Source organism: Diachasma alloeum, unplaced genomic scaffold, assembly GCF_001412515.2.
Source record: "Diachasma alloeum isolate Michigan unplaced genomic scaffold, Dall2.0 Dall_scaffold_00391, whole genome shotgun sequence".
In the NCBI taxonomy this organism is placed as follows: Eukaryota; Metazoa; Arthropoda; class Insecta; order Hymenoptera; family Braconidae; genus Diachasma; species Diachasma alloeum.
The window spans coordinates 596,678-624,170 of NW_021680530.1; the positions used below are offsets into that span (position 1 = coordinate 596,678).

General features: G+C 35.5%; 1 protein-coding gene across 1 annotated transcript in view; it reads left to right on the top strand.

Annotated features, from left to right (window-relative positions):
- Positions 1-27,493, top strand: part of LOC107041902 — a 67,293-nt gene that overhangs the window by 14,461 nt on the left and 25,339 nt on the right. Inside the window, exons 2-3 of the mRNA XM_015262713.1 lie at positions 23,222-23,396; positions 25,778-25,876. Coding sequence (XP_015118199.1) covers positions 23,222-23,396; positions 25,778-25,876 — 274 coding nt within the window. The remainder of the gene's footprint in view (positions 1-23,221; positions 23,397-25,777; positions 25,877-27,493) is intronic.

The following is a 27,493-nucleotide window of genomic DNA, read 5'->3' on the forward strand; positions in this document are numbered from 1 at the left end:
CCCCCCCCCCAAGTCCTTATAGAGTATCGCTCGTCACGTATCTGTACGCAAGTGAATAAAGCGCGAATACAACAACTAATATCGAGTGGCGGTACTTTGTTACCAAAGTCCACGATACAACACACCCCCGGGAAAGGTGTAGCGTCAATTTTCCAAGCGTCACGTGTACTGGAAGCATTCGCCTATCGCTTCTCACTGGTGTTACGATGTAAAGCGTGCGATTTAAATCGCGTAAAATACGTTAATCCGCGCATCGTATTCATTATTGAGATTATTTCACCGGTTCTTTTGTTATTTCAGTGGGAAATTTATTGCTCTCTCACGTTGGCTACAACAATGAATTGTTTCTTATGTAATTTTTAATTACTTAATTTACGAGAATGAGATTTTATTGGATTTTACGTCACAATGGGAGATATTGAGACATTAATTTGAATTTTTTTTCGAAAGAGTTTTTTATAACTGCGGAATTATCTCGAGAGCTTCGCGATCTAGCGCAAAATGGCATAAGACCTTTTTTGTAGGTGAGAAAATTTCCAACAAAAAATGTTTTATGGTATTTCCTTTTCAATCGAGTCATTACCGAGATAATTCAATAATCAGAAGAGACATGCTGTTGCAGAGAAAATGAAATTTCGAGGATTTCAATTGCACTCAATTTTCAATCAATTCATTAATCAACAAAAATAATTATTAATTAGTATTATAATAATAACGCTAATAACAATAATAATAATAATAGAACAAAACAATTTCAATACAATTTTCCTTGTTTTTCTGCCAACTGTTCCCATTTTTCACAGTTTTCTTCCTTTCATTCTCAACTCACGACTTTATTTATTGTCCATTCGGGATGGCACTGATGCATCACTCCCCCCGCGAACCCCTATCTGAAGATCTAAATATTGTCCCGTAGGCGCAGAGATAATTCTCCGGGAATAAAGAAACTCATGAAAAAGTAATTCTCATTGTCTCATATCTATTCAGCCGGTACATTTATCCTCATAAATTGCATCTCAGTATTTAATCACGCACATGTGCTCACCCGGAGGTTAATGCCACTGACTAATAGCCCCCCGAAGAGCCTTTCCCCGCGAGCGGACAGTTTAAAAAATTTCAAAAGCCTTCAAATTCAAACAGCCGCGTTTCATTCTGAGCGTATTTACACCACTTTTGAGCCATTTTGTACTGCACTTAATATCCGTGGAGATACACACACTTTTTCACGTACTTTCTAGAGCGCAACACCGTGGCCTCTTCTGAATTGTGTACGCCTCGGATGTTGATGGCGGGGAGCTATTGCTTTTGGTGAAAATCCCACAGGCAGGGGGAATCGAAAGTGAATTATAAATCTCAGTCTTTACGTTGTGCGGACTCCTCTTTGCATTTCCGCTTCCCTTTGCCAACTGCAGGAAAGATATTACGTGCCTCTGGAGCAATATGTATAATCATGACACTTGCTGGAGTGGGGTATAACGTGAATGAGAGAGTTTAAAGTTTTGATTTTTAGCCATTTTCGTGGAATAATTCAACTCCAATTTACAGTTTCCATTGGGTTTTCCGTAAAATTGGGAATTTTTAGAGACGAAATTGCTTGAAATTTAATTCAATTGGAGATAAAATTGTTAATAATATTTTTTATTTAATATATAATTAATAATAATAAAATATAAATTAATATAAAATAATATAAAACTATAATAATTATAATATTTATTGTTATAATTTTATAATAATTAATTATCAATTAATTATTATTTTATTATTATTTAATTTGTTTATTGTAAATTATAATAATTATAATAATTTAATTAATAATTTTTCAAAAAAAATCGATTATCAGTTGTTTTTTTTATTAATTATGAATTATTAATAATTTTTCAAATTATTAATTATTATAAAATTATAACAATTAATATTATAATTATTATAATTTTATATTATTTTATATCAATTTATACGTTATTATTATTAATTATATATTAAATAAAAAATTTCGAATACCTTCTGAAAGAAATTTCTTTTGTGAAGTTCCTCCAATTGAAATTAGCGCAATATTTTTTCTCAATGATCAATCTGTTATCTTCGGTCGCACGTAATCATGAAATCAAAGTCCCCAAGCGCCATTGTACGATACCGACCGTTACGGTTACTTTCTATAGGCCTCGGAATTGAAAGTAAACATAACGATACATGAACGATGTGTATGCGTACATTGCGTGCTTGTGTCTCGTGGCTGTAATTTTCGTGGCATTAAATAAACGGATCACGGAGTAACTCGTGTATTTTCGACGCGCCGATAAGAATGCAACTGCCTTGCCTTTCCATTTTCGTATGAAGGTCAATGATGGCTTTTTCCGGCGAGAATAGAAGTTAAAAATGAGAATTCCATTTTTATGGCTATTAATAACTGCTGAAATATTGAATGTCTCGAAATGAGACGTCAAAATAACGGAGACATCATAAGAAACAAAAAATCCTCGAGTAAAATATCTGGAATGTTTAAGACGCATGTTTTAATTAATTAATTGATTTAGACACTAATTTTCAGTGATGTCGCGAGACGAGACGAGCGAGACGAGTGGTGACGATGAGACGAGTCTCATTGTCGAAATACGAGAGCAATTTCTTCTCTTGTCGCGTCGAGAATTGAGAAATTCTCTCATCTCGTCTTGTGTCGCCTCGTGCCGTCTCGTCTCGTGACGCCTCGTCTTGTCTCGTCTCCTCTCGTCTTGTCTCGTTTCGTCTCGTGTCGTGTCGCCTAGTCTCGTCTCCTCTCGTCTTGTCTCGTGTCGCCTCGTCCAGTCTCGTCCCGTCTCGTCTCGTCTCTCTCGTGTCTCGCGACATCCCTAATTTCTCTAGTGTTAGTGCCCTCGACCCCACGATTTTGTGGATTTAACAGTGACGCGACTATTTCATATCGATGTAATTTTTTCATCACATGATTAAAATTCTGATGAGTGATTCAACAATTCCGTTCACCTTGAGGCCCTCAAGGCTCGATTTCACAAGTAATTGGATCAGCTGTACGATCAATCCAAAATAATGGCTATAACTTAAAATCAAATTAAAATAGATGAAATTTCAACAACAACAACAAACTGAAATCGAGTCTCAATCTAATGCACGATTATGTCTGCACACGCACTGTTATTTATTTTTTTCAACAATTTATCCCAATGAGTTGCGTTCCCATGAGCCCGGCAATGACAAAACGAGTAGAACTGATGGATAAAAAATTGAAGAAAGGAAAGGCGAATGTAATAACTGAATCGATTCAATGTGGAGGATAAAAAAACAAGTCGATTGACGAATATTGCGTAATGAGAGTTGAAGCGAGGTGAGAAAAAAATGCATTTTTCTCGTGTGGAGACAACACGTTCTCTTGGGAACGAGGGGAAACAATTTTCCTGATTGTCCTCTCGTGAATTCTGTTTTTTTTTTAACTCGATCAATTGCCGTCAACTATGTATGACACAGATTTTTAAGAAACGTTTGGAGCATGTCATTGGGTTAAAAGCTACATAATTTAAAGACCCAATCGTTATATCCATGATTTTAAAAATATTTTCTCCTTTCGAATGAATAATGCCAATTAATATTTCACGAGCCAGTTAATCTCAGTAGACAAAATTTTTACACAGATTTCTCAACAATATTTCCCACAAGATAAATTTTTTTCATATTTTTCTAATTGTTTATTTAAAAAACAACAATAATATTGACTTCTTTCGATCAATTTTTTTTACATAACTAAGCATTCTTTTCCAACAATAAAGCCCTTCTGAAATTTTTGGATTAAATGCGTAATTTTTGAGATATAAATATTCAAAACCACGGAGAGAAAAATTCAATAAAAATCACCAGAAAAAAAAACGTAAAAATTACGTTTGGAAACGTAATCCGCGAGCGAAGTGATTTTAAGTAATTTTTTATTTCGGAGGCATAATAAGTCGGGAAATTTCTGAAAAAATTGCGTGACAATTTCGCACTTTGTTCGGTGATGAACCTGAAAATTCACTGAACCTTTCAGATTTCTCCTCTTCCATTCCTATAAAAATTTCCGGAAGACGATTCCCCATTGCGGATTACGTGAATTGTTCTGTAATTTTTACAGAATATTTCTCTCCGCGAACATGTTCATTCATTACTCACTGGAATTTTACAATTCAGTAGTGAAGTGGTAAACCGGTACAAGTCGATATTGACTATTGCCCAATTTTCAATGAATATCTCAAAATCCAAGGGCAATAGCAAAATTCTTCTCATAACCTTTTTTGTAGCTCTCAATTCGCTCTACAAAAAAGGTTATGACAAAAATTTTGCTGTTTCCCTTAGATTTTGAGATATTCATTGAAAATTGGGCAATAGTCAAAATCGACTTGTACCGGTTAACCACTTCGCTACTGAATTGTTACAACTTAAACAAAAAAAATTGGGCCGTTAACAGCGTCTCCGGTCCTGTCACATCTGCAATGTTCAAAAAAAATTTTGAAATCGATCAACTCGAATAATTTTGTGAGCTCCAAGTCGTCACCTTCTGCTCTCATCACTAGAAATTACAAATCGAAAATTGGAAATTCACTCCGTCCAGCACTTTCATCCACTCGATCCGATCTCAAGATACCGCCGAGCCGTGCAGAGCCAAAATGGTGGGGATAAATTGTGGAATGGGAACTGGGCGCGAGCCTCACTCGAGTGGGAAAATGAAAACAAAAATACCCAGACTTACGTAAATGATCTCATTGTGATCGATTGAGTCGGCAGTACCCAGGGTGTTTTGTTTGAATGAGGAAAATTACACCCCGAGGCGAGGGAATTCGTCGGCCCCCAGTGCTAATCGCCGTGCCGTTCAGACGCACACGGATATTTCGATATGAGATTTTATTAATGATTCGGGACCCCGTTGCGAGGTTTAATGAGGTAATAATCAACGTCCGTTATTCTGACGGATTGGGCACAGTTTCTTTTTCATCAGATTTCTTGATTCTGTAATTATTGGGGAGAGGGGGGGGGGATTGCCACCGTTATTACATGGTTGACATTTGTTTACGCTTTTTTATTCAGTGAAGTGACGAGAGAGTCAATTTAATTCTAGTGTGATGATGATTTTTAATTTTTGTGAGGGACTTTTTGACAGTTGCACTGGAATTTCGGCTCTGATAATTCATTATTTGATGGAAAAATCAATGGGAACTGTTCATTTTGGGTTAATTATTCAATGAAAATTAATGGAAATCAGGAAAATGCGGATAAATGTTCTTGGGAGTTGTCCATTAGTTGATAATCAATTGTAATTAATTTCGGTAATGAAGTGGTGAAAGGAGATAAGTCGACTTATCTCCCAGTTGAGTTTTTGAGGAATATTTCCGAATCTAAGGGAGATAGCGAAATTTTCGTAACCACATTCGTTGTAGCACTCAATCAGCCCCACAAAAAAGGTTATAACAAACATTTTGCTGTCTTCCTTAGATTCCGAGATATTGATTGAAAACTGGTCAATGGTCAGAATTAACTTCTCCTTTTACCACTTCACTACTGATTTAATATTGAGTATTCCTGTTTTGGCGGAAAATTCCTGCTGTCCAAAAGTTTGAAATTTGTCTTGAATTTTCAGGACAGTGAGTCTGAATGCGATTTAGTGGAAAAAATCATGAAATTTCAGATTTCACAGAAAATTCAAGCTAATTTGGCATTGAATATTCATATTATTTTACCGAATTTTCCGTGAGACCTGAAACTTCATTTTTTTCGAACAGTCTAATCATAAATGAGAATTACCCTTAAATTTTGAACTAGTCAATTCGTTAATTCCTCTACAATTTTCAATTATTAAATTAATCATCAATTGAATATTCAAATTCTGAATTATATTATCAATCAATAATTTAGTCAGGAAGATTGACGATTGTTTGGTTAATTAAAAATTCTTTTTATGAAATTTATTATTATTTACTCAATAAACAATTGACAATTCCATATTATCAATTATTTAATTCATCTTCAGTCTGAAATTTATATTTTCAATTATTTTACCAGTGCAAGGTTCAAATGATTGATGGCGATTCCTGCGGTTGAAATGTTAATAAATAATTGTACGTAATTGATCAAATTATTTCTGACTTACGAGCATTTGAGAAACCCGTCAAGTGTCCACATCTCCATAATTAATTCCCCGACCTCCAGGAATAATTCACTTACCCCTCCCCCGAGAAAAAAACATTAATAATGACGTAAAACACGGTATTGCATTCTAATACCTTAGTCATAAGGTCTCAACCTGCGCCCACACACTCCCCTCTGCTCAGAATAAGGCGAAGAAGGCGGTCCGGGCTGAGAAACAAATCGCTACTCTTTCCCGATAACTCTGAGAAATTCTCATAGTCCACCTACGTTCCTATCTGAAGCAGACACCATGTGCCCACGGCAAAAGGTTAGATTACCTGGACAACGGCAATACCAACACTCACGAATAAAAATAATAATTCTCCCTGGAGTCCAGCCCGCGCCACTCGCCAACGCGCCCCGTTACACTTATTTTTCCCACATAAAAATCACTCCACCGGACTGAATATTTCTCGCGCCATTTAACGAGCGGTCTGACCGAGAACTATTTAGAAGGGAATAACTGTTATGCCGAGACTATTATCATCGGCAATTGTGTAATTTCCAGAATGAATTTACTGTACAACACGTTAGCACGACCGATACTTGAGTAGAGAAGCATCATCTGGTCACTAAAGTGCACGGAGAAAATTATTTGGTGAATTTCAACAACTATTTAATTAAAATTCAGAAAAAGATTTGTCAATTTCACTCGACAACAATTTCTCAAATTTCCAACAAACGGTCGTCGATTTATGGATCAAATTTAATAAGGAATTGTAGATTATTGCGAAAATATCTTCTAGAGAGAAATTTTATATTAGAAAATTCTGTCATCAACTTCAGACAGTGGTATTTCTGTTCTACCAACTTTGTCACATTCTGGGGGCATGGGAAAGGGACAAATGACTCGGCCTGAATTCCTCATATTCCGTTGTTAAAATTGATGTGATTATTTGTACACTTATAGACATCTGTCGAAATCTCTTTGACGACTAACGGAGAATTCTGGTTGATGAGTTTAAATGCCAAAATATAAGATTCAGAAAGTAAGGGTCAAAATATAAGGTTCAAAATGTAAGGTGTCAAAATATAAGGGTCAAAATTTAAGGGTCAAAATATAAGGTTCAAAATATAAGGTGTCAAAATATAAGGGTTAAAATGTAAGGGTCACAATATAAGGTTCAAAATGTAAGGGTCAAAATATAAAGGTCAGTATCTAAGGGTTAAAATATAAAGGGTCAAAATGTAAGGGTCAAAATATAAGGGTCAAAATATAAGGTTCAAAATGTAAGGGTCAAAATATAAAGGTCAATATCTAAGGGTTAAAATATAAAGGGTCAAAATGTAAGGGTCAAAATGTAAAGGTCAAAATATAAGGGTCAAAATATAAGGTTCAAAATGTAAGGGTCAGTATCTAAGGGTCAAAATAAAAGGGTTAAAATATAAAGGGTCAAACTATAAAGGTCAAAATGTAAGGGTCAAAATAAAAGGGTCAAAATGTAACGGTCAGAATATGAGAGTCAAAATGTAAGGGTCAAAATATAAAGGGTCAAAATGTAAGGGTCAAAATTTAAACCCTACAGCCCTTCTGAGCTTTGTAAATTTTCAATGACGAAATTCCTTGGAATTCCCGTGTACCACTCACTCAATTAAAATTCAACACTATTATATCATCTTCATTCCATACATTTACGTTACGAATGATAAATTGTTGTTTGACAGTCAAACTTCACATATAAACCTTTCCTTTTCTTGAATCAACAATCTTTGACGTTTGAACAGGTGTCATTTCAATATGTGATATTTCTGACGCCTGTTGTCCCGACCTTGTGTCACCTGAACATGTAATATTCCGGCACCCAACATTCTCACCCAATCTCCGTGCTCTCACGACATTCAAGTGCTACCAAAAACACACCGCAAACGCTATCTTTACGTAACTTCAAGCTCTTTGTTATTCTCCCGTCACATCCATAAAATGATTTCACCTTTCTCAACGTGATAATAAACCCCCTGAGCTCCCAATACCCGGTATTAACTACTCCATCCTTTGTGGTTGACGCGTTGAAGGTGACCTGTCGACGTATCATCCCCATGAATCATCCGATGATTGTTATTTGTCCATCAAAATTCCCATTGCCGTTTTAACTGACTCACATACAATGTACAAATGTGTTTGCGTGACGCTTTTGATATTTTCCGATAGCAATCGTGACTCGTGGATAGATCGTGGGATCGTTCGAATGCCAGGGAGGTCATGTCTGCTCTGAACACCTCTTTGTACTGTTTCTTAGACGTGATTGGGTGTTGGCGAATAATTTTTCAATTCTTGCTGGATTAACGAGGGTTAATCCGAATTAATCGGTTGTTAATTTAATCTGGCTGTTTAATCACCAGGGATTGAGCTCTTTCCGGGGTTTGTTTATTACTTTGGGAAAGATCTGTTGGGTGAGAGGGAGTTTTTTCATTATTATTTATGGGCACGCCCCAGTGGTGGGGCACCACTGCAGTCAGACCGATCGGTTTCGTGACGTGACGACTGCTGTCCTCATGAATTCAGTGCAGGAGATCGTTTCACTTCGAGGGGAGATTGGCAACCATTGATCCTTGCGATCGGTTTGGCCGATTGATAAAAGCCAATTAAAATTATTCGAGATCCTTGATTGAAATCATCAGAATATTCAATTGCTTATGAATAAAATCAATTAATTGTTGAATCAAGTAAATACTCTTCTCCACTCAAACAAATCCATTTGTTTTCGTCTCTAAACTCAACCGCTGAATTGCCCAATTGAACAAAAATCCTCTCAATGAAAAAACAATGGAGACAAGCAAAACATAACTACCGGCAACGATTGATTCTTGCGATCGGTTTGGCCGATTGATAAAAGGCAATTAAAATTATTCGAGATTCTTTGATAGAAATCGTCAGAATATTCAATTGCTTAGGAATAAAATCAATTAATTGTTGAATCAAGTAAATACTCTTCTCCACTCAAACAAATCCATTTGTTTTCGTCTCTAAACTCAACCGCTGAATTGCCCAATTGAACAAAAATCCTCTCAATGAAAAAACAATGGAGACAAGCAAAACATAACTACCGGCAACGATTGATTCTTGCGATCGGTTTGGCCGATTGATAAAAGGCAATTAAAATTATTCGAGATTCTTTGATAGAAATCGTCAGAATATTCAATTGCTTAGGAATAAAATCAATTAATTGTTGAATCAAGTAAATACTCTTCTCCACTCAAACAAATCCATTTGTTTTCGTCTCTAAACTCAACCGCTGAATTGCCCAATTGAACAAAAATCCTCTCAATGAAAAAACAATGGAGACAAGCAAAACATAACTACCGGCAACGATTGATTCTTGCGATCGGTTTGGCCGATTGATAAAAGGCAATTAAAATTATTCGAGATTCTTTGATAGAAATCGTCAGAATATTCAATTGCTTAGGAATAAAATCAATTAATTGTTGAATCAAGTAAATACTCTTCTCCACTCAAACAAATCCATTTGTTTTCGTCTCTAAACTCAACCGCTGAATTGCCCAATTGAACAAAAATCCTCTCAATGAAAAAACAATGGAGACAAACAAAACATAACTAACAAAACAAACATTCCCTCAATTTGTAAATGCCCAACTCCCGTAAAATCTCAATCTCAGTGGCACAACACCAAAAGCCTTCGTAACGCTCAGTGATTTCGTTTGCGTTATTCGACATTCTTGCAGCGAGTTGAAAAAAAAAACTGAAGATTGATCTCTCAGTGGGTGCCAGTGTGTCCCTCATTCCGGCGGAATCTGCATTGAACGCCTCTGGATTTAGGACACAGCGTGAAAGAAGTTGGGAAATTGAATCTAACGTTCTGTCTGATTCGAAGTAAGATTGTCATGGTAGGACGCTCTGGATTTCTTTTCTCCTTCCTCTTTTTTTTCCGACTGACCTCGACGGTAGACTGTGATAAGGGGGATTCGTTGCAGGTGGGCGACAATGGCCTGCGGGAGATTCAGGTTGATAATCATTTGGTGCATCCGTTTTCGGCGATTGTGGTAACAAAATAAGACTGCTCATGAAATTTCAGTGATGGGTTTTGGACATTTAAGTTACACTGAAATTCAGAATTTCATGGAAATCAATGAGAATTGTAAATTTTGGTTCAATCATTTTCTGGAAATTAGCAGAAATCAGGAAAATTCAGGGAAGACCAAAGGAAACTGCGAATTTCAGTTAATTCATCTCCCAAACTTCCTGTGAATAAATTATCGATCTTCAGTTGATTAAAAATTCAAGCAAGTTTCAACAAATTTACCAGGAAATTTGAAACTTGATCATTTTTCCCCATAAATCGTGCAGTTAAATTACATGAATAAATTTATCTTCCTTCACAGCATGGCACACTCATCGATGTTTAATGGGGTACCCTATCTCGAAGGATATAATAACTTCATACCAAGGAAATATGCACATCAGCGTGCAGCGCCCTCGGTTTAATAGAAAGGTATCTTTCACACGCCGATAGAATTGACCTCTGTCTACTTTTCGACAAGCCATCGATCCCATGTCGTTACGGGGGATATTAACCGTCCCTCTTACAATTTCAAAGTCCATGTACAGTTGTGATTGTGGGTGGGTACAACGTGGGAATAGTGCACGACATAACGGCGAATTTATGACTTTTTAAATAGAGGAAGAGACAAAAATTTTACGGCTAAATCGTGACTTATACTTTCCTCTTCCCGGAATATTGCCCATTCTTCGTTGTGAGATGAACTATTCATTTTCTTTCATCCTCGCGTCGTTATGAAATTTAGATATGGAGATCTGGGAGTTGAGCAATAATGCGGACTGATTATCGATGCCGTTTTGATTTAGTTGTGACAGGGAGAATGTTGGAATGTCGGAATTGAATGATGGGTGGCGCAGTGGATTGATGGATGGGCTGACACCGAGCCCAGATGTCGTGGAGTGCACTTTGATGACGAAAAAATTGATTGAAGTTGAATTGATTGAACTTATGAGTTGGATCGTTCGTCCTGATTTTGTCCCGTTTCAATCTTGCTTCCGTTAGTTTCATCGGGACTCATTAGGATTCGCCAGTGATCGAATGTTTTTTGTCAGTTTTTTATTCAGGATGTAAAAAAAATTGAGGGCCCTTGTGTAATGAGAGTTCGCCGCACGAGGGATTTCAATTCAATTGCGCATTTGGCCTTTTGAAACGCGCATTTAACCCTAGTCTAGTCACCATACGCTAGCCTGCGACTTGATCGTCTCCGCGGGGATCTGCCGCGGCATTATTTAGGCGCCAGCGCTGCCGAATTCACTCTACACTGGCCGGGCGCGCTCAGCGAGTTTCCGGCAACCTCGCGTAACGCGCAACTGCATTTGACGTGCGACAAAATAATTCATCCGTTGGAAATAATTTGCTTTCTTCATGAATTTCGGGGGATGTTGTTCGAAAATCTGCTGTAATTTTTTAGACACTTCAATTGAAAAGGGAAATTTTTTTTTTCATATTTTACGGTTAGACAGTCAATGGTAATTAATGAAAAACAACGCGCTCTGTTAATTTTGGATTTGTCTCGATGGCGAGTTATTTTCTCGCGTCAATTCCCAATTTCTATCTTCCATTCTATTCACAAAAATATAATGAAACTAAAAATGAAGAAATCAGCTGTCAGATTATATATTCATCGCCAATAATCGCAAGGCGTCGAACAATGGCGTTGATTTCGATAACAGTGGGCGTTCATTCCTCTTGATTTTTCGATCCGCTGGCTCCTGAGAATGTGTAATGCGTGCGTGCCACGAAATTTCGATTGCATAACGGTGGTTTTTTTTTCGTTCATTTATGTAAAGGATCGGCAGTAACACGTGACCTCGTAGAATTTTTGTGCTCATTACGAGAGACCGAGGGTTTTCACTCGTGATTTTTTACAAAAGAATGAGACAATTTTCGGTGGTTTTTTTGTTCATGTTTCCTTCCGCTCTCGTATTTGCCTCGCGTTTGCATAAAAAGTGGGTATTACCAGGGGTAATGGGTCAATTATGTCTTGAAAGAACATTTTGATGCTATCTCCTTTCTCAAACGAGTTTCGCATTTTTTGAGGTGGAGAATTGTCACATTTTTTTGTAATTGATTTTTGGAAAGTGAAATTTTGTTGGGGTGAGATCCATTAAGAAAAAAATTGTTTCAATTCATTTATTTTAATGAAAACAATTTATTCATTTTATGTATTTAAAAAAAATTATTTATTTATTTTAAAAAAAAACTGCAGTAAAAAGTCGGGCGATTCATTCAGACAGAAATTTTCGCCATCTTTCTTAGGTCCAAATATATTCATCACTCTTATAAAAAACCTGGAACTATTTTTACAAAAAATAAACGGAATTTCACCTTCTAAACCGTCTCGTGTCCACTCGAGCGTCAACCACGTTCGGACTCTGCATAACAACTTGAAAATATTTCCTCACGATCATGAGTGAAAGACACAGTTTTACGTCAACGCCCGAATGCTGATTAATTGCCGCCTAATGCAGGGATAATATTCGAATAAACCAAGAATCCGAGTGGTCATTTTGCACATAATTTTCTCCTATCGTGCATCGTTAATCTTTTTCTGTTGCTTTGTTTGATTGAATACGAGGGAAACGCCGGAGCGCGCGGTGTTTCTCATGCCAAATGAAGTTGTGCGTTACGCGACGTTGCCGGAACCTCGCTAGACGCGCCCGGGCAGTGTAGAGTGAATTCGGCAGCGCTGGCGCCTGAATAACACGTCCGCAATCCCCGCGGAGGTGACCATCGTCGCAGGCTCGCGTATTGTGACCAGACTAGGGTCAATCAATTGCAAATACATCGCAATCATAACCCAGAAAATTCAAAGCTCAAATTCGACCGACAGAGCTTCCACTCGGGCGGAAAAACGTATAAATCCTCGAGTGTGTGGCGGACTGTATCGAAGTGCATTGGACGTTACGAGAACGAGGCGAGTACCCCAAGCACCCAGTGGAGTATAGACGGACAAGCGTGTATACGCGGAACGCCTTGAGCCGTTCAAACTGTCCAACATTATGCAAGCCGTGCTCCAGTTTCATGAGCCCCCCTCTCGTTTTATACATGAAGCCACATTGGTATTCCAGTTCACTTTCACTCATTCACTCGTCAGTTCTTTTATATCCACAAAATCCCTCCGCCAATCTGTCTTCATCCTCCAGTTTAGTTCCACAATGATCTTCTCTCTTTCTCTCTCCGCGAAAAATACTATTTCACGAAGAAGGCGTCTCTCCCGGCTAGTTCAGTCTAGCTGTCTCGCTCGATTCATTCGCATGACTTTCACTTCTACTCGCAAACTTCGCAACTGTATTTATTCCACCACTTCGTGGGGTTTTTTTTTTCATCGGGATTAGAGGGAGTTTGGGGGAACGAAAGGGTTTAGGGGTTCAGGGAGATCTTTCGTTCTTCTGATTTATTTTTTACATTTTTTTTAACGGAGAAAATTTTTTGGTTTGAAGAAGAAGAAAATGTCCTGACGACTCAGTTAATTCACTCCAAATGAGGGATAATTTCAAACGTTTATTTACGTTAAATAAACTGTTTATTTGACGAGAATAAAAACGCGAACAAAAATGCAATTTAAGTTTGAATGAGCCAATTAATTCGTGATAAATAAATCTCGGGATTTACTGTTATCTTATTTTCTCGTTCTACATTTTTTAATTTTAATTGCAATTAAATCCAGAAAATGTAAAATTCATCGAGTCCGCAATCTGCAACGATGAAATCCCAGTTTTCTACTTTTTTAGAATGAAAAAATGCCGTTCTACCTTCAATTAATGCTTTGTTTTGGTATTGGGAGGTCATTCGCAAGGACGCTCCGCACAGATGATCAGCCGACTTTCCTCTCCCGTGATTTGAAAGCCCAATGGAGCAAGTGATTTCGATACTCATCTCGAGGTATACTCTCAATGTCACTCAAATGACTAGCCAAGTTCGTCGCTCGGATTCATTCATTCATCGGGCATTTACTCGGATGAACAGCCGATCGTTATCGTCATCTTTACGTGCATCGATCAAACACTGAGTGAATACAAATTATCCTGTTTTCCCTAATTAACTTGGAACATGTAGCTGTCTTCCTCAATGGGCGAGAAGTTGCGTTAATTGGGAAAAATTAATTCAATTGATTTATTCTTGTCGGTTAGTGGGTTGTCTTGAGCTAAATTCTATATTTTTATTTCACGGAGATTTAGGTTGAGAACAGTTTCAACATTTTTTGGGATTAAATTACGAGGAATTTCGTCATTAAATTTTGAATGTCGAATTATTTTGTGAAAATCAATTAATTAATTCCTTGAAATTTGACTGAAAATTCAGAATTCGATGAAAAATTCAACTGAAATGTCAATTCCATGGGAATTATTCCGTAAATTTAATAGAAATCAGGAAAATTCATATAGTTTAATTTTTTAAATTGAATTAAATAAAATTTGGGAAGAAATTTTTGTGTCTCACATTCATATGAGGATAAAATTAAAATTATTAAATTATTTAAATTAAATTAATGGAAATCAAGGAAAACGTCAGCAGAAATTCCTCGAAATCGCACTAGAAATTCACAATTCGATGTAAAATTCAGTTCAAGTATCAATTCCATATAAATTATTCCACACAAATTTATAGAAATCAGAAAAATTCCGGAAAATTTTGCATTTCACATTCATTTTTCGACGTAAATACAGCAATTCTCTTTTCGAATTCCCCTAAATTTTGAGTAAACTTCGATCCTTCATGATTTTTTTTGTCACTGCGCCGTCAACAATAAACGAAAAATTAAAATCCACAATCACTTCTTCTCCCCAGGCGCCAGACAGAAAGATTTTCGCAACAATTTAACGACCCGGTGTGATTCTACCCCAGGATAAATACCCCAGTAATAACTTTCCTCCGATCTCATGTGTTTCTATCTCGTAAATAATGCCTCCATAACGGCGCATGAGAAAGGCGAAAAATGGAGTTGAATAAAAAAAAGTCACTGTGAGAGCACAGGAGACAGTTTCAATTGTTATCACGCTTTATTAGCCATCCGGTCGTCCCGCTGGAATTAACGAGAGTTTCATTCCTCGACCTTTCGTGAACTCCTCAGTCTCGTGACATGTGAATAGATCCGATGAAATGTCTTAGGTTTTTCCACACCTCGTCCACAGGATGCTCCAGTTTTTATCGCCCTCGATCCCCGAGACGTGCATTAATCTCTCTTCACTCGTGGCGTTAATGTTATTATATGTAAATTGGACGGGGATTTTTTCACTTTGAAAATCATAACACCGGAACTAATAACACGCGGCTTTACGTGTTGAGAATAGCAAGTCCGATGATTTATTCTCGAGATTGGCATCTGTGATGGGTTTTTAAAATTTTTTAGGTAAAATTTCCGATTTACTTGTTGGGAATTTTTGGTTGAAGGAATTTCGACATTTAAAATTCACAATTTGACTAAAAAAATCTAGGAAAACTAATTTTCCGTTCAGGTATTTCAGGAAAATCAGGAGAATTGAATGAATTTGTAAATTTTCAATTGATTTAAAAGTGAAGTCAATTTAAGGATTTTTGGTGTTTAAAAAATTTTGTATTTTATGAAAGATTCAGGGAAATTTGAAAATTCGCGATTTTCTCTCGTCCTTCCTACAGATTTCTTCAACAAAAAATGTTATTCACTGCACATTCTTGAAAAAATTATCCAAATTCCCCGGAAAATGACATTGCATTCGTTTCTCTCAAAAATTCAAGTAAAGTCTACAATTTACATGAATTATCAAATAAAAATGAATATTCACTGCGAAATTCCCTGAAAATTCAGAGAAATCTCTCGTTAAATTCAAGATTTCTCTGAATTTTCCTCAATTTTTCATCAATTTTTCCGGAATAATTAAACTAAAATTCACAGTTTCACAATTTTTCCCCGAAATTCCAAATTTTCACCAAAAATTGTGAACCCTGCAAATAGCTATTGCTTCTTGTTTTGCATTTTTCAGTGTTAGAATATTCCCTCAGTCAATCTAATCAAAAAAAAAAACTATGATTATATTTTACTGAAAAAAATTATTATTATTTCAAATAATTGATTTTTCTGTTTTATAATTATTACATTTCATTATTATTATCATTATTATGATAATATTATTATTATTATTATCATTATTATTATTAATAATCATATTCATCATGTATATTAATTATCATTATTAATAATATTAATAATAATATTAAAATAATAAATAAACAATAAATGACCAAATAATATTAAAAACTATCATTATATTTTACTCATCATTTATTGATGAGGCGGGTTGACAATCCAAATCTCGAGTCTATCCACAATGAGCTCCGAAAGCGAATCTAAACTTTTGAATTCAAAACTTCACCTCTGAATACCTCGAGACCTATTGATCCAGACTAACTCGTCGCGCATAAACCAGCCGGAAGTTTCCCCAACTCTCCCCTATCCTAATTATCATAAATGTACCAGCTCCTCTCAACCCTAAACCGTCTCCCGGCAATTTTCCATTTTACCCATTGAAACCCATAAATTTTCGTTTTTAACAGCGAGAACAATAAAACATAATCCGAGTAAAACGACGAGGATCGATGCCCAGACATTAAGCGTTGTTTTATAGCTCTCCAACTCCGAAAGACAACAAATCAAGGAAACCATGAAGACTTAAAAATGCCGGAAAATAAAATTGAATGGATTTATCATTTACTCGCAACTTCCTAGCTGGGCGTATCCAAAACGGTTTTATCACCGAGTCGAATGTTCCTCTCGGGGCGATACACAAAAACCGTTCGAGCATTACCATCAGCTGTTAATGATCACAACTCGGGGTTTTACGATCAACGAGAGAGCTTGGATTCTCGCTCATTAATGATCGCTAATCCCGGGGATAACTCAATCGATTATAAAACCGCGGTGGGAGCGGGAACAACTGTGATTTAATGAATCATTTGTGTGAATGGGTTTCCTCACACCTCTTTCACTGACTTTATTACCTATGCACCGAAGGTAAATGAAATAATAGTCAACGTCACGTATTTCCAGTGTTAAGTCGTTACGACTTTGCGTCCCACTGACCTCGTCAGACTATTCGCGTTTTCCACTTGTTTAAACGATTTTTCACTTCATTTGTAATTGAAATCAATTAGCCGAGAGAAAAAAAATGGTGGAAATGCGCGACTGAGTTGAAATGTCTAGAAAACCTAGCAATCGCGAATGAATTTTTTACTATTATTTTCAATAGTTAAATTTATTATAGAAAATGTGTCTTGACATTTTCATCTAAAACTCTTTCATCTCAGTCGTTCAAGGGATAGTTACATGTTTAACGAGACGTGACGGATTCATTGGTTACGTTTTGTCTTTAATTTTCTAATCAACGTGAAATCAAGGGGAAGATAATTTTGTTATAAATTTAGCTCACCTCTGTACAGTGACAGTAAAGGGGCGTGCTGTTGTGGTGGGTGGTGGTTGGGTGGTAGTCGTCAGGGGCACATAACTATCGACAATGGCATTTGGTGTTGTCACGTGGACCGCTGGATGGCTGAGACCATTGGTTCTGTGCATAACAAGGACAAGATAGTGTTTCTCCCCAATTTGGTATCACTGTCGTGTTGAATTTTGTCAGTGACATTAAAACAAAATAACAGTCCCTGGCTGTGGGTAAATATCTCGAAAACCATTGAGAAGTCATCGACTAATGCAGCGTGAAAAATTAAGGGATTATTATGACGAGTGAAATGGTCTTTTGCTCATGTCTCAACGACTTACAATTCTTGAGACTTTATCATTTGTTTAAGTAAGTAGCTTAAGACCTTTAGTTTCTGAGAGGGCGCATACACCGCGGGGCGCTTCTACCCGCAAACGTCCACATCCTGAGAACTACGATTCTTAGATATGTGAATTGAAAAGCATTTTATTTGTCATGAAATTCCCTACATTTGTCACACTGAATGTCTCGATGACTTCTCAATAGTTTTCGAGATATTTCCATTGACAGTGGGGCATTGCAGTGACAGCGAGAGCACATTTACTCGATAGTGTATCCGTAGTGCATGTACACATGACTGTGGCCATCGTATTCCCTCCCAGCGCAGTCGTCTACTGCGCAACTTCCGTTGGGTTTTTCGTTACAAGAGATTCCCAGGGATTGCTCTAACCCGAAATTTCGGTAACGAGGGCTGACATGTTTAAAAACCCCACAGGAATGTTGAAGGCAGATACTAATTGAACAGTTTTTCTCGGTAAATTCAAACCCGATGAATTTTGTAAACTCCCAGCTACCTTGTATCACATGTTGTTACTTTATTTGTAAACAAAACGAGTTTATACGGTTGTGTTCGTGTGCAGCACAAGGTTGGCCAAAAATCCGGTTACTTTTCATCGGCACAAACGAATCGATTGCGCAACGACTGGAGATACCAGTGGGAGAGAGAGTCAGACGATCGTTTGTATGTGCCCCTGTGCATTTAGAATGCAGCGGGGCACCTTGAGTCCCCGTCGAAAGGTACAAATTCACGTTGCACGCTCGCAAAAGTCGAGATTAACCGACAAAAATGCGGGGTTTGACCCAACTGCTCTGGAATATTACAGTTCGTCGTGGAAAGAATGGGAATGCGAGGATTTCGTTTAAATTCTATTCGTGAAATTAATGTTTTCCCGCAGTCACTTGAATTTTCAGTTAATTGAGAGATCAAGAATCATAATTCAGTAGCGAAGCGATAAAACGGGTTAATAAGTCGATTTTGACTGTTGGCCAGTTTTTGACGAATATCTCGGAATCTGAGAGAGACACAAAAATTTTTGTCATGACCTTTTTTGTAGCGCCAACTGAGGGTTACAAAAAAGGTCTTGAGCAAAATTTTGCTATCTCTCTTAGATTCCGAGACATTCATCGAAGAATGGCCACAAGTCAAGGTCGAATTCACCCGGTTTCCCGATTCTGAAAAAAATTTCAGCAGTTTGAATTTCATCAGAAATTCTCCGCGATTTTCATCCATATTTGAACGGCTGTAACGTCACAATGAGCCGGCATTTCCCTGTCGAGTCGCTCATACAACGAGAATAAAATAAAATGTCTTATTTTCGGGGGGAGGAGAAGACTATAAATCAGACTAATTTAATCGGTTGTGCAACAGCAGTCGGAGAGTGGGTTGGATAAGAGAAAATAATGGAATCGCCGATCAATGGTGGTCAGTTTGTTGTGTAAACATGAACGGGTTACGGTAGTTTTGAGGTGGCAAGACGAATCTTCATCCTCTCTCGCGTGACCTCCTTCTCCGAGATTTTCAGGGGTTTCGTCATCGATGAAGATTCTCGGTAGTAACGGGCCTCATTCCAGCACAATTATTCCGATTACGAGGACGATTAAGTGTCTTGTAATTAAACGTCGACGATTTAACCCGTGGAATTTCGAGTTTGATTCTCTTCTCCGTAAAATTCAGTGGAAATGCTGAAGTATTGGGTCTATTTTTTGGGAGAGCGATATTTGTTTTGTTTGAGAGGAAAATAATTGTGGAATTTGAGATTTCATGGGAAACTGAATGGAATTAAATTTTTTTTAGCAGCGAGAAGACGAGAATTTCCCGACTTTTATTTGAATTTCGAGAGAGAATATGAATATTCAGGCGCACATTGCGCTTGGAGTTTCCTAGAGTATATTTACCTGAAATGTCCTGATCTCTATTAATTTTTGGGGAATGATTGAACTGAAAATTAGAGCTTTCGTTGATTTTTCCTTGAAATTTTGAATTTTTAACGACAAAATCTCGGACGAAATTCCATCAAATTTTAGGGTCATGATAATGTGATAAAAATATGCACAAACATTCGAGTGAAATTATGAAATCGTGGACAAATCATGAAATTTGGAGTTTCATGGAAAATTTAATGAAATTCAGAATTTTTTAGCTGCGAAAAACAATTTTGCAATTGAATTTTGCAATTTACTTGAATTTTCAATCAAAACAAATATTCAGCGTCAGATTACGCTGACTTCCCAACTAATTAAATATCCAAGAATATATTCTTCTGAAATCGACAACGTCCACTGATTTTTCTACAAAATTTTCAATTTTCAACGACGAAATTCCATGAAATTTTTCATTGTAATGTGATAAGAATACGCACAAACACTGTCGGAAAACCATTAAAATTTCATGGACAGTTGAGTAGCCATTCCGAGTAAAATTATGAAATCGTGAAAAAATCATGAAATTTCGAGTTTCACCGAAAATTAAAGTGTTATACCTATTTTCAGAAAAGTGAAATTACAATTTACTTGAATTTTCAATCAAAACAAATATTCAGCGTCAAATTACGCTGACTTTCCAATTAATTAAATATCCAAGAATATATTCCTCTGAAATCGACAACGTCCACTGATTTTTCTACAAAATTTTCTATTTTCAACGACGAAATTCCATGAAATTTTCCATTATAATGTGATAAAAATACGCACAAACACTGTCGGAAAACCATTAAAATTTCATGGACAGTTGAGTAGCCATTCCGAGTAAAATTATGAAATCGTGAAAAAATCATGAAATTTCGAGTTTCACCGAAAATTAAAGTGTTATACCTATTTTCAGAAAAGTGAAATTACAATTTACTTGAATTTTCAATCAAAACAAATATTCAGCGTCAAATTACGCTGACTTTCCAATTAATTAAATATCCAAGAATATATTCCTCTGAAATCGACAACGTCCACTGATTTTTCTACAAAATTTTCTATTTTCAACGACGAAATTCCATGAAATTTTCCATTATAATGTGATAAAAATACGCACAAACACTGTCGGAAAACCATTAAAATTTCATGGACAGTTGAGTAGCCATTCCGAGTAAAATTATGAAATCGTGAAAAAATCATGAAATTTCGAGTTTCACAGAAAACTGAAGCTTTATACTTATTTTTAGAAGAGTGAAATTACAATTTATTTGAATTTTCAATCAAAACAAATATTCAGCATCAAATTACGCAGACTTCCCAACTAATTAAATATTCACTAATTAAATATCCATATATTCCCCGAAATTCTGCGTTATAAAAATCGCAATTCAAATCCAAAGCCAAAATTTTTCCTCAAATATCGTGATCCCCACAAGACAACGAAAAAAAAAAAGAATAAAACCGTTGAAAAAAAATGGCAAAGCCCTCAATTAACCCCGAGCCAAATGAGCGTTCGTGATTCCCCGCCGGAAAATCCAACCGTCCGGCAATATCGATGCACAGAGGAGTTCAGGGAGAGAAGGTGTGTGGAGAGTGCCGATATAATCGTAACCCAACGCCCGTACAGACCAGCCGCGGAAATGCTATCGGCTCTATCTCCTTTTTTCCTCGTTTTTTTTTTTCATTCAATTTTATTTTCTCACTCTGTGGTGCACGTTAGATGCCAATGCCCCGTGGGTGCTAGATGTAGGGTGGTGGGATACAGGGAAATGGGGACCGGTTGGGTCAGACGCCCAGTCGACATGGCCGAGCGAACACGTTTTCCAGAATATTTATGCAGAAACCGATCCCATCGTCATATAAATGTCACGTTTTTTTCGCTGGTCTAATGTTACAGATTTTTTCCCCCACCGATTTTATATGCTAATGCCTATGGTAATGAGGGGGAGAGGAAATATTTTGTCTGATAGAATTTATTTCAAGGAAATTGATGGCAAAATTGAAAACACTTGTGAAATTCTAGGAATTGTGGTAATAAAAACATGTAAATTCATAAAAAGTTTTTTTTTTTATTTTGTGTGGAAAAGAATACCCAACGAAATTGTTTATTTGTTAAATAAATTTTATTTGAGTCAAATGAATGAGTTTAGCTGAAATTATCAAGTAAATAATTTTTTACAATTCGGGTAAATGTTTATTTTGGATGAATAAATTATGATATTTCTTAAACCCATTCATTCCTCAGATATTCACAAATGTTGTAAATATATTTACCTCAAATGTCCTGATTTCTATTAATTTTTGTGGAATAATTGAACTGAAAATTACAACTTTCGTCGATTTTTCCGTGACATTTTGAATTTTTAACGACGAAATTCCATGAAATTGTAGGTTTATTATAATGTGATGAAAATATGCACAAACATTGTTAGAAAAACATTAACATTTCATGGAAAATTCAATGAAATTCCAAATTGACAGCAAAATTGAAAGTACTTGTCAAATTCTAAGATTATGGTAATAAAAACATGTAAATTCATAAAAAGTTCTGATATTTCTCCATTTTATATGGAAAAAATACCTAAAGCAATTGTTTATTTATTAAATAAATTTTATTCGAGTCAAATGAATAAGTTTACCTAAAATTATCGAGTAAATAATTTTTTTAAATTCTCGTAAACGTTCTCTTGACCCTAATAGATGATTCATTTTCGATGAATAAATTATTTAATGTCTTAAATTTTATCTGATTCAAATGCGTCATTTCTCTTCGTGTGGAGTATTCATTTTTTTGCCCACTGAGTCCTGAGAAATTGACACTATAATTTAACGAAAGTGAAAACTGGTGTGTGATATTCCTTGAGAAATGACTGAACAAAAAGAGTTCACCAGTGCCATATTAAATATCTCGTCGATGATGCAGTCCACTCCGCAAACGGAATTCACATCACACGAAATCAGAAAAAAAAATTTAATTAAAACGCTCCTCTTCCGCTTTTTATGTTTTATTTCTAGAGCGAAATTACAGAATGTGTCTGAAAATTTCATACGCAGATTTTCGCGAAGACTTTCCGACATTTTTTCCAAACCTCCGAGATATTTGCAAAATAATTCGCCAACAGGTTTTTCCCGACTGAGAATTCCATGCCGACTTTTTCGTGAATATCTTCAAAACTGGTAGATTTAGCGAAAAATGCCATAAAATATTTTTTGAAGACCATTAAATTCCCCCCAAAAAAGCTTTTCTGACATTTTTCTCTAAACCCATTGGTTTGGAGGTATTTTCGCAATAAAAAGCGAAACGAAAAATAAAGTAAAGTAAATGTCGATCTTCTGAAAATTTTTTCTAAACTTTTCATGAAATTTCAATTTATTCTGTTTCAGGATGTCAAAGAAACACACCGAGAAGTCCTCGCGCAAGCCGTAACGATGCGGCCTTGGAGTTCGAGTGTCCCGAAGAATTTGGCTACTACGCACACCCACGTGACTGCACTCAGTACTACGTCTGTGTATTCGGTGGTGCATTGCTCGAGTCCTGCACCGGTGGTCTCATGTACAGGTGAGCAATGCCATCAGCAAACATTTTCTACAAAATTAATTATTCATTTGCTGAATAATAAACCGAAGAAGCACCTCTCCCCAATTTTTTTTATTCTTCATTCGCCTTTTACTCGATTTAAATGCGTCATTTCTCTGGAATTATTCCTTCTTATTTAATTTAATCTCCTAAACATTCAATTATTGAATAAATTTAAGCTAAATACAATAATAAAAAAAATAATGATATGAAATAATTTAATTAGATTGATTTAAAGTAGAGACCGTTCAATATTAATCGATTGATATTAATTAATAATTAATAATTACTATCATTAAAACGTAAATTAAAAATTCCCAATTTAAATGACAATTACGATTTAATGCGGACATTTCTCTGCAATTATTCCTCTTTACTTAATGTAATCTCCTAAACATTCAATTATTAAATAACTTTAACCTAACTATAATAATAAAATAAAAAATCATAATATAAAATAATTTAACTCGATTAATTTAAAGTAGAGTTCGTTCATTAGTCAATATTCACTGCTATTAATAAATAATATCAATTAACAATTAATAATTATAATAATTACAACGTAACTTTCGAATTCCTAGCATTCAAACGAAAATTCAGATGATAATAATAATAAAAATGGAAAATTACGATTTAATGTGGACTTAATGCTGCCGGCGAAAGTGAATACACGTGTTAAAAATTGTTAGCGCACTCGGCCATCGTACATAAATTCCAGCGTGAAGTGTACCGCTGCACCATGGCAATAATATACCGCGCATTAAAGAATCAGTTTCCCATGTATTGTTTGCACTGCACACACAGAAACCGTGAGATATATCGCTCCAGCGAGAGCATTATAAGGGAAAATATTCGCTCCGTGGTGGAATGCCATTCCATTATTATTCTGCATTCAATGACCCTTGGAGATTTTCAAAACCAAGAATTCGTGGATTTTAGTTTATTTAATTCCATTCAGATTATTTTCAATTGACAATTTCATAAACAAATTTATTAAACATCAATAAAATTAATAATCATTAATAATAATTATTATTTAATTACAATTATTATTATTTTTTGTTTATTATTTATTATAAATAATTATAATAAACAATAAATAATAATAATTATAATTATTTATAATAAATAATCAACAATAATAATAATTAATTTATTATAATTAATTCATTATATTATTGTTTATTATAATTCATAATAATTTACAATTAATAATTATTAAACATCAATAAAATTAATAATCATTAATCATTAATAATAATTATTATTTAATTATAATTATTATTATTTATTGTTTATTATAATTAATTTATTATATTATTGTTTATTATAGTTCATAATTATTTACAATTAATAATTATTCATTCATTAAATTCATAAATATTTCATCTTTTTTAATTTTTTTATGTATTCATTTATTTATTTATATTTAACTGAAAATTCAAATTTTCTTAAAATTTTGTATTTCCCTCTCCAAAAATTTCTCTCATCGTTTTGTTTAGTCGTCGTGACATGAATCAATTAATAATTGATCTCCCACCGTTCTGCCATCCTCTGCGAATGAGATTTACAAAAAAACTCACCCCATTGATCAAACGTGAATTATCTATCACTCCAAGCGCCCCAATTACCTCACACGAATTTAGAAAAAATAAACAGGAAAAACTAAGTAGGATAATAATTTCCATAATGATAATAGACTTGACATATGACATTATCGATTGTGCCAGATCCCACGCACAAAGTAACTTTTTATAACGTTGCAAAATCTCCGGGTTCGCGAGTCTGAATCCTTTTCCTCTTTGTTCGTTTCGCCATTTTTTTTTTAATCGATAAACGATGGAATATGCGAGGCGAAGAAAGCAAGGTCACTCATTTGTGATTGATCGCGGGGCGCCCGGAGGCACGCGGAACCAGAGATCTAGATTATCCCGCCCGCTCTCCTTTAAACCGGAATATTGTAATGCGTTTGAGACGAGGACTCGTGTCAATTACGTTGCCCACATTCGATCGCAACATTATTGTGCGTCGGTCCCTTTATGTTGACATTTTCGAGTATTTGACACACTCAATTTTTCTGGAGTTGGAAAATTTCCAACTTTGGAATTGCGAGTTCATTTATTGTGATTTTTTCATTTAAAAATTTAATTCACTGGAGGCTTTCTTCGATTTCATCGTTTTAAGATTCCACACTACTGGAAGAGGACTGAAATTTCATAGACATTCGGGGGTTCAGGGAAAAAAAATTGTTTTCTGAGTTGAAGAAATAAAATGATTTTATTATTTCTGAAAGCATATTTTTTAAAAATTATTTGTCTTAAATCCTTGACAATTTTTTAAAATTTCATCTTTCTGCATGTCAGCCATGAGTTACAAACCTGCGATTGGCCCCGCAACGTAGGCTGCCTGGACTCCAGCGGAGGTGCAAAGGAGGACGACGTCGAGGATCCGCTGCTCGAAAGGTGAATGATCCCTCACTATTTCACCCGATATTGAGCATGAATATCCGATGCACTAGAAAAACTTGTTTCTGAAATTAGGACACTGTTGTGCCATTTTTTGAGGCGGTTGTGCCCCCAAATTTGTCATCTTCAGTGTCTCAAATTCAAACATTAACACATTAAGACACTATCACATTAAGATTTTTCGAAAAATGATAATGGCTAATTTTATGACATTTTTTAAATACAAATTCTATGTGACCGTCATGTTCCATGTAAATAGCTGCGACAACCTCAAACAACTCAAATTATGACCAAAAAAAATATGATGTCACATGACTATCATAAATTTATCATCTGATTGGACACATTTTTGTATTAAATATCTTAAAGACACGGTTTTTTTTTTTTTTTTTTTTTTTTTTTTTTTTTTTTTTTTTTTTTTTTTTTTTTTTTTTTTTTTTTTTTTTTTNAGGGGAGTAACTTCGTTGGTTCACATGCTCGAGTTCCCGGGTTCAAAACTCGGGAGATGGTGCGCTCTAATCACTTCATTAAACAAAAAAGATACTAGACACTTTTTACAGTGTCATATTCCATCTAAATAGCTGCAACAATGTCAGGCAACTCAAATTATGACCGAAAAAAAATATGATGTCACATGACTATCATAAATTTATCATATGATTGAACGCTATCCCATAAGACACATTTTTGTGTTGAATATCCTGAAGACAAGTTTTTTTTTTTTTTTTTTTTTTTTTTTTTTTTTTTTTTTTTTTTTTTTTTTTTTTTTTTTTTTTTTTTTTTTTTTTTTTTTTTTNGGGGGACTAAGTAAGTTCGTTGCTTCACATGCTCAAGTTCCCGGGTTCAAAACTCGGGAGATGATGTGGTCTAATCATTTTATTAAAAAAAAAAACACTAGACACTTTTTACAGTGTGAAAATGAAAAATGCGGGATACAGTTTAGCATCCGATCTACATTGAATCGTCATTTCTTTCCGCTTCCTCCACTTACCGAAGAGAAAGATGGTAAAGTGGATGAAGTGATGCTGAATGGATATCCTGGAGGCAATTGGGTTATGCATGGTCAATCATCCGGTATTCATGCAACTTATCATTTATTTTTCCGCACACTTTAGCACTCCCCGAAGTGCCCAATTACGCAATTTACGATTAGATGGGAATAATCTTGAAGAGGAAATGTCGATATTTTTCACGGTGAAACCAATTCTTTCCCAACGATGATCAATCAGAATTGGTATTAGTGTTTCGTTTGATGCTGTTATTTATTGTTTTCATCAATTTCATTCTCGTGACACAACTATCTATCTCGGTCGACACTCGTTCCAGTCGCCTCTGGGTCCTGTTTCGCAATTTTTCACGAGCGTTTGTGCATTTCACAATAATAAACAGGCCCCCCCACAGTAAAACAGTGACGCTGGGTACTCATTATAACGTATTGTGTACAAATGCTATCATACGAATTGGACGTTTCACTCGGTACATTTTATGCCCTCTCATTTGTCCCAGTCATGAGGACAAAATTGTACAACTGCGGTGGTTAATTAATTCAACTGTGCCTTGATGAGAAAATTAATGAGTTGAATTCATTTGAAAAATTACAATTTTATAAGAAAT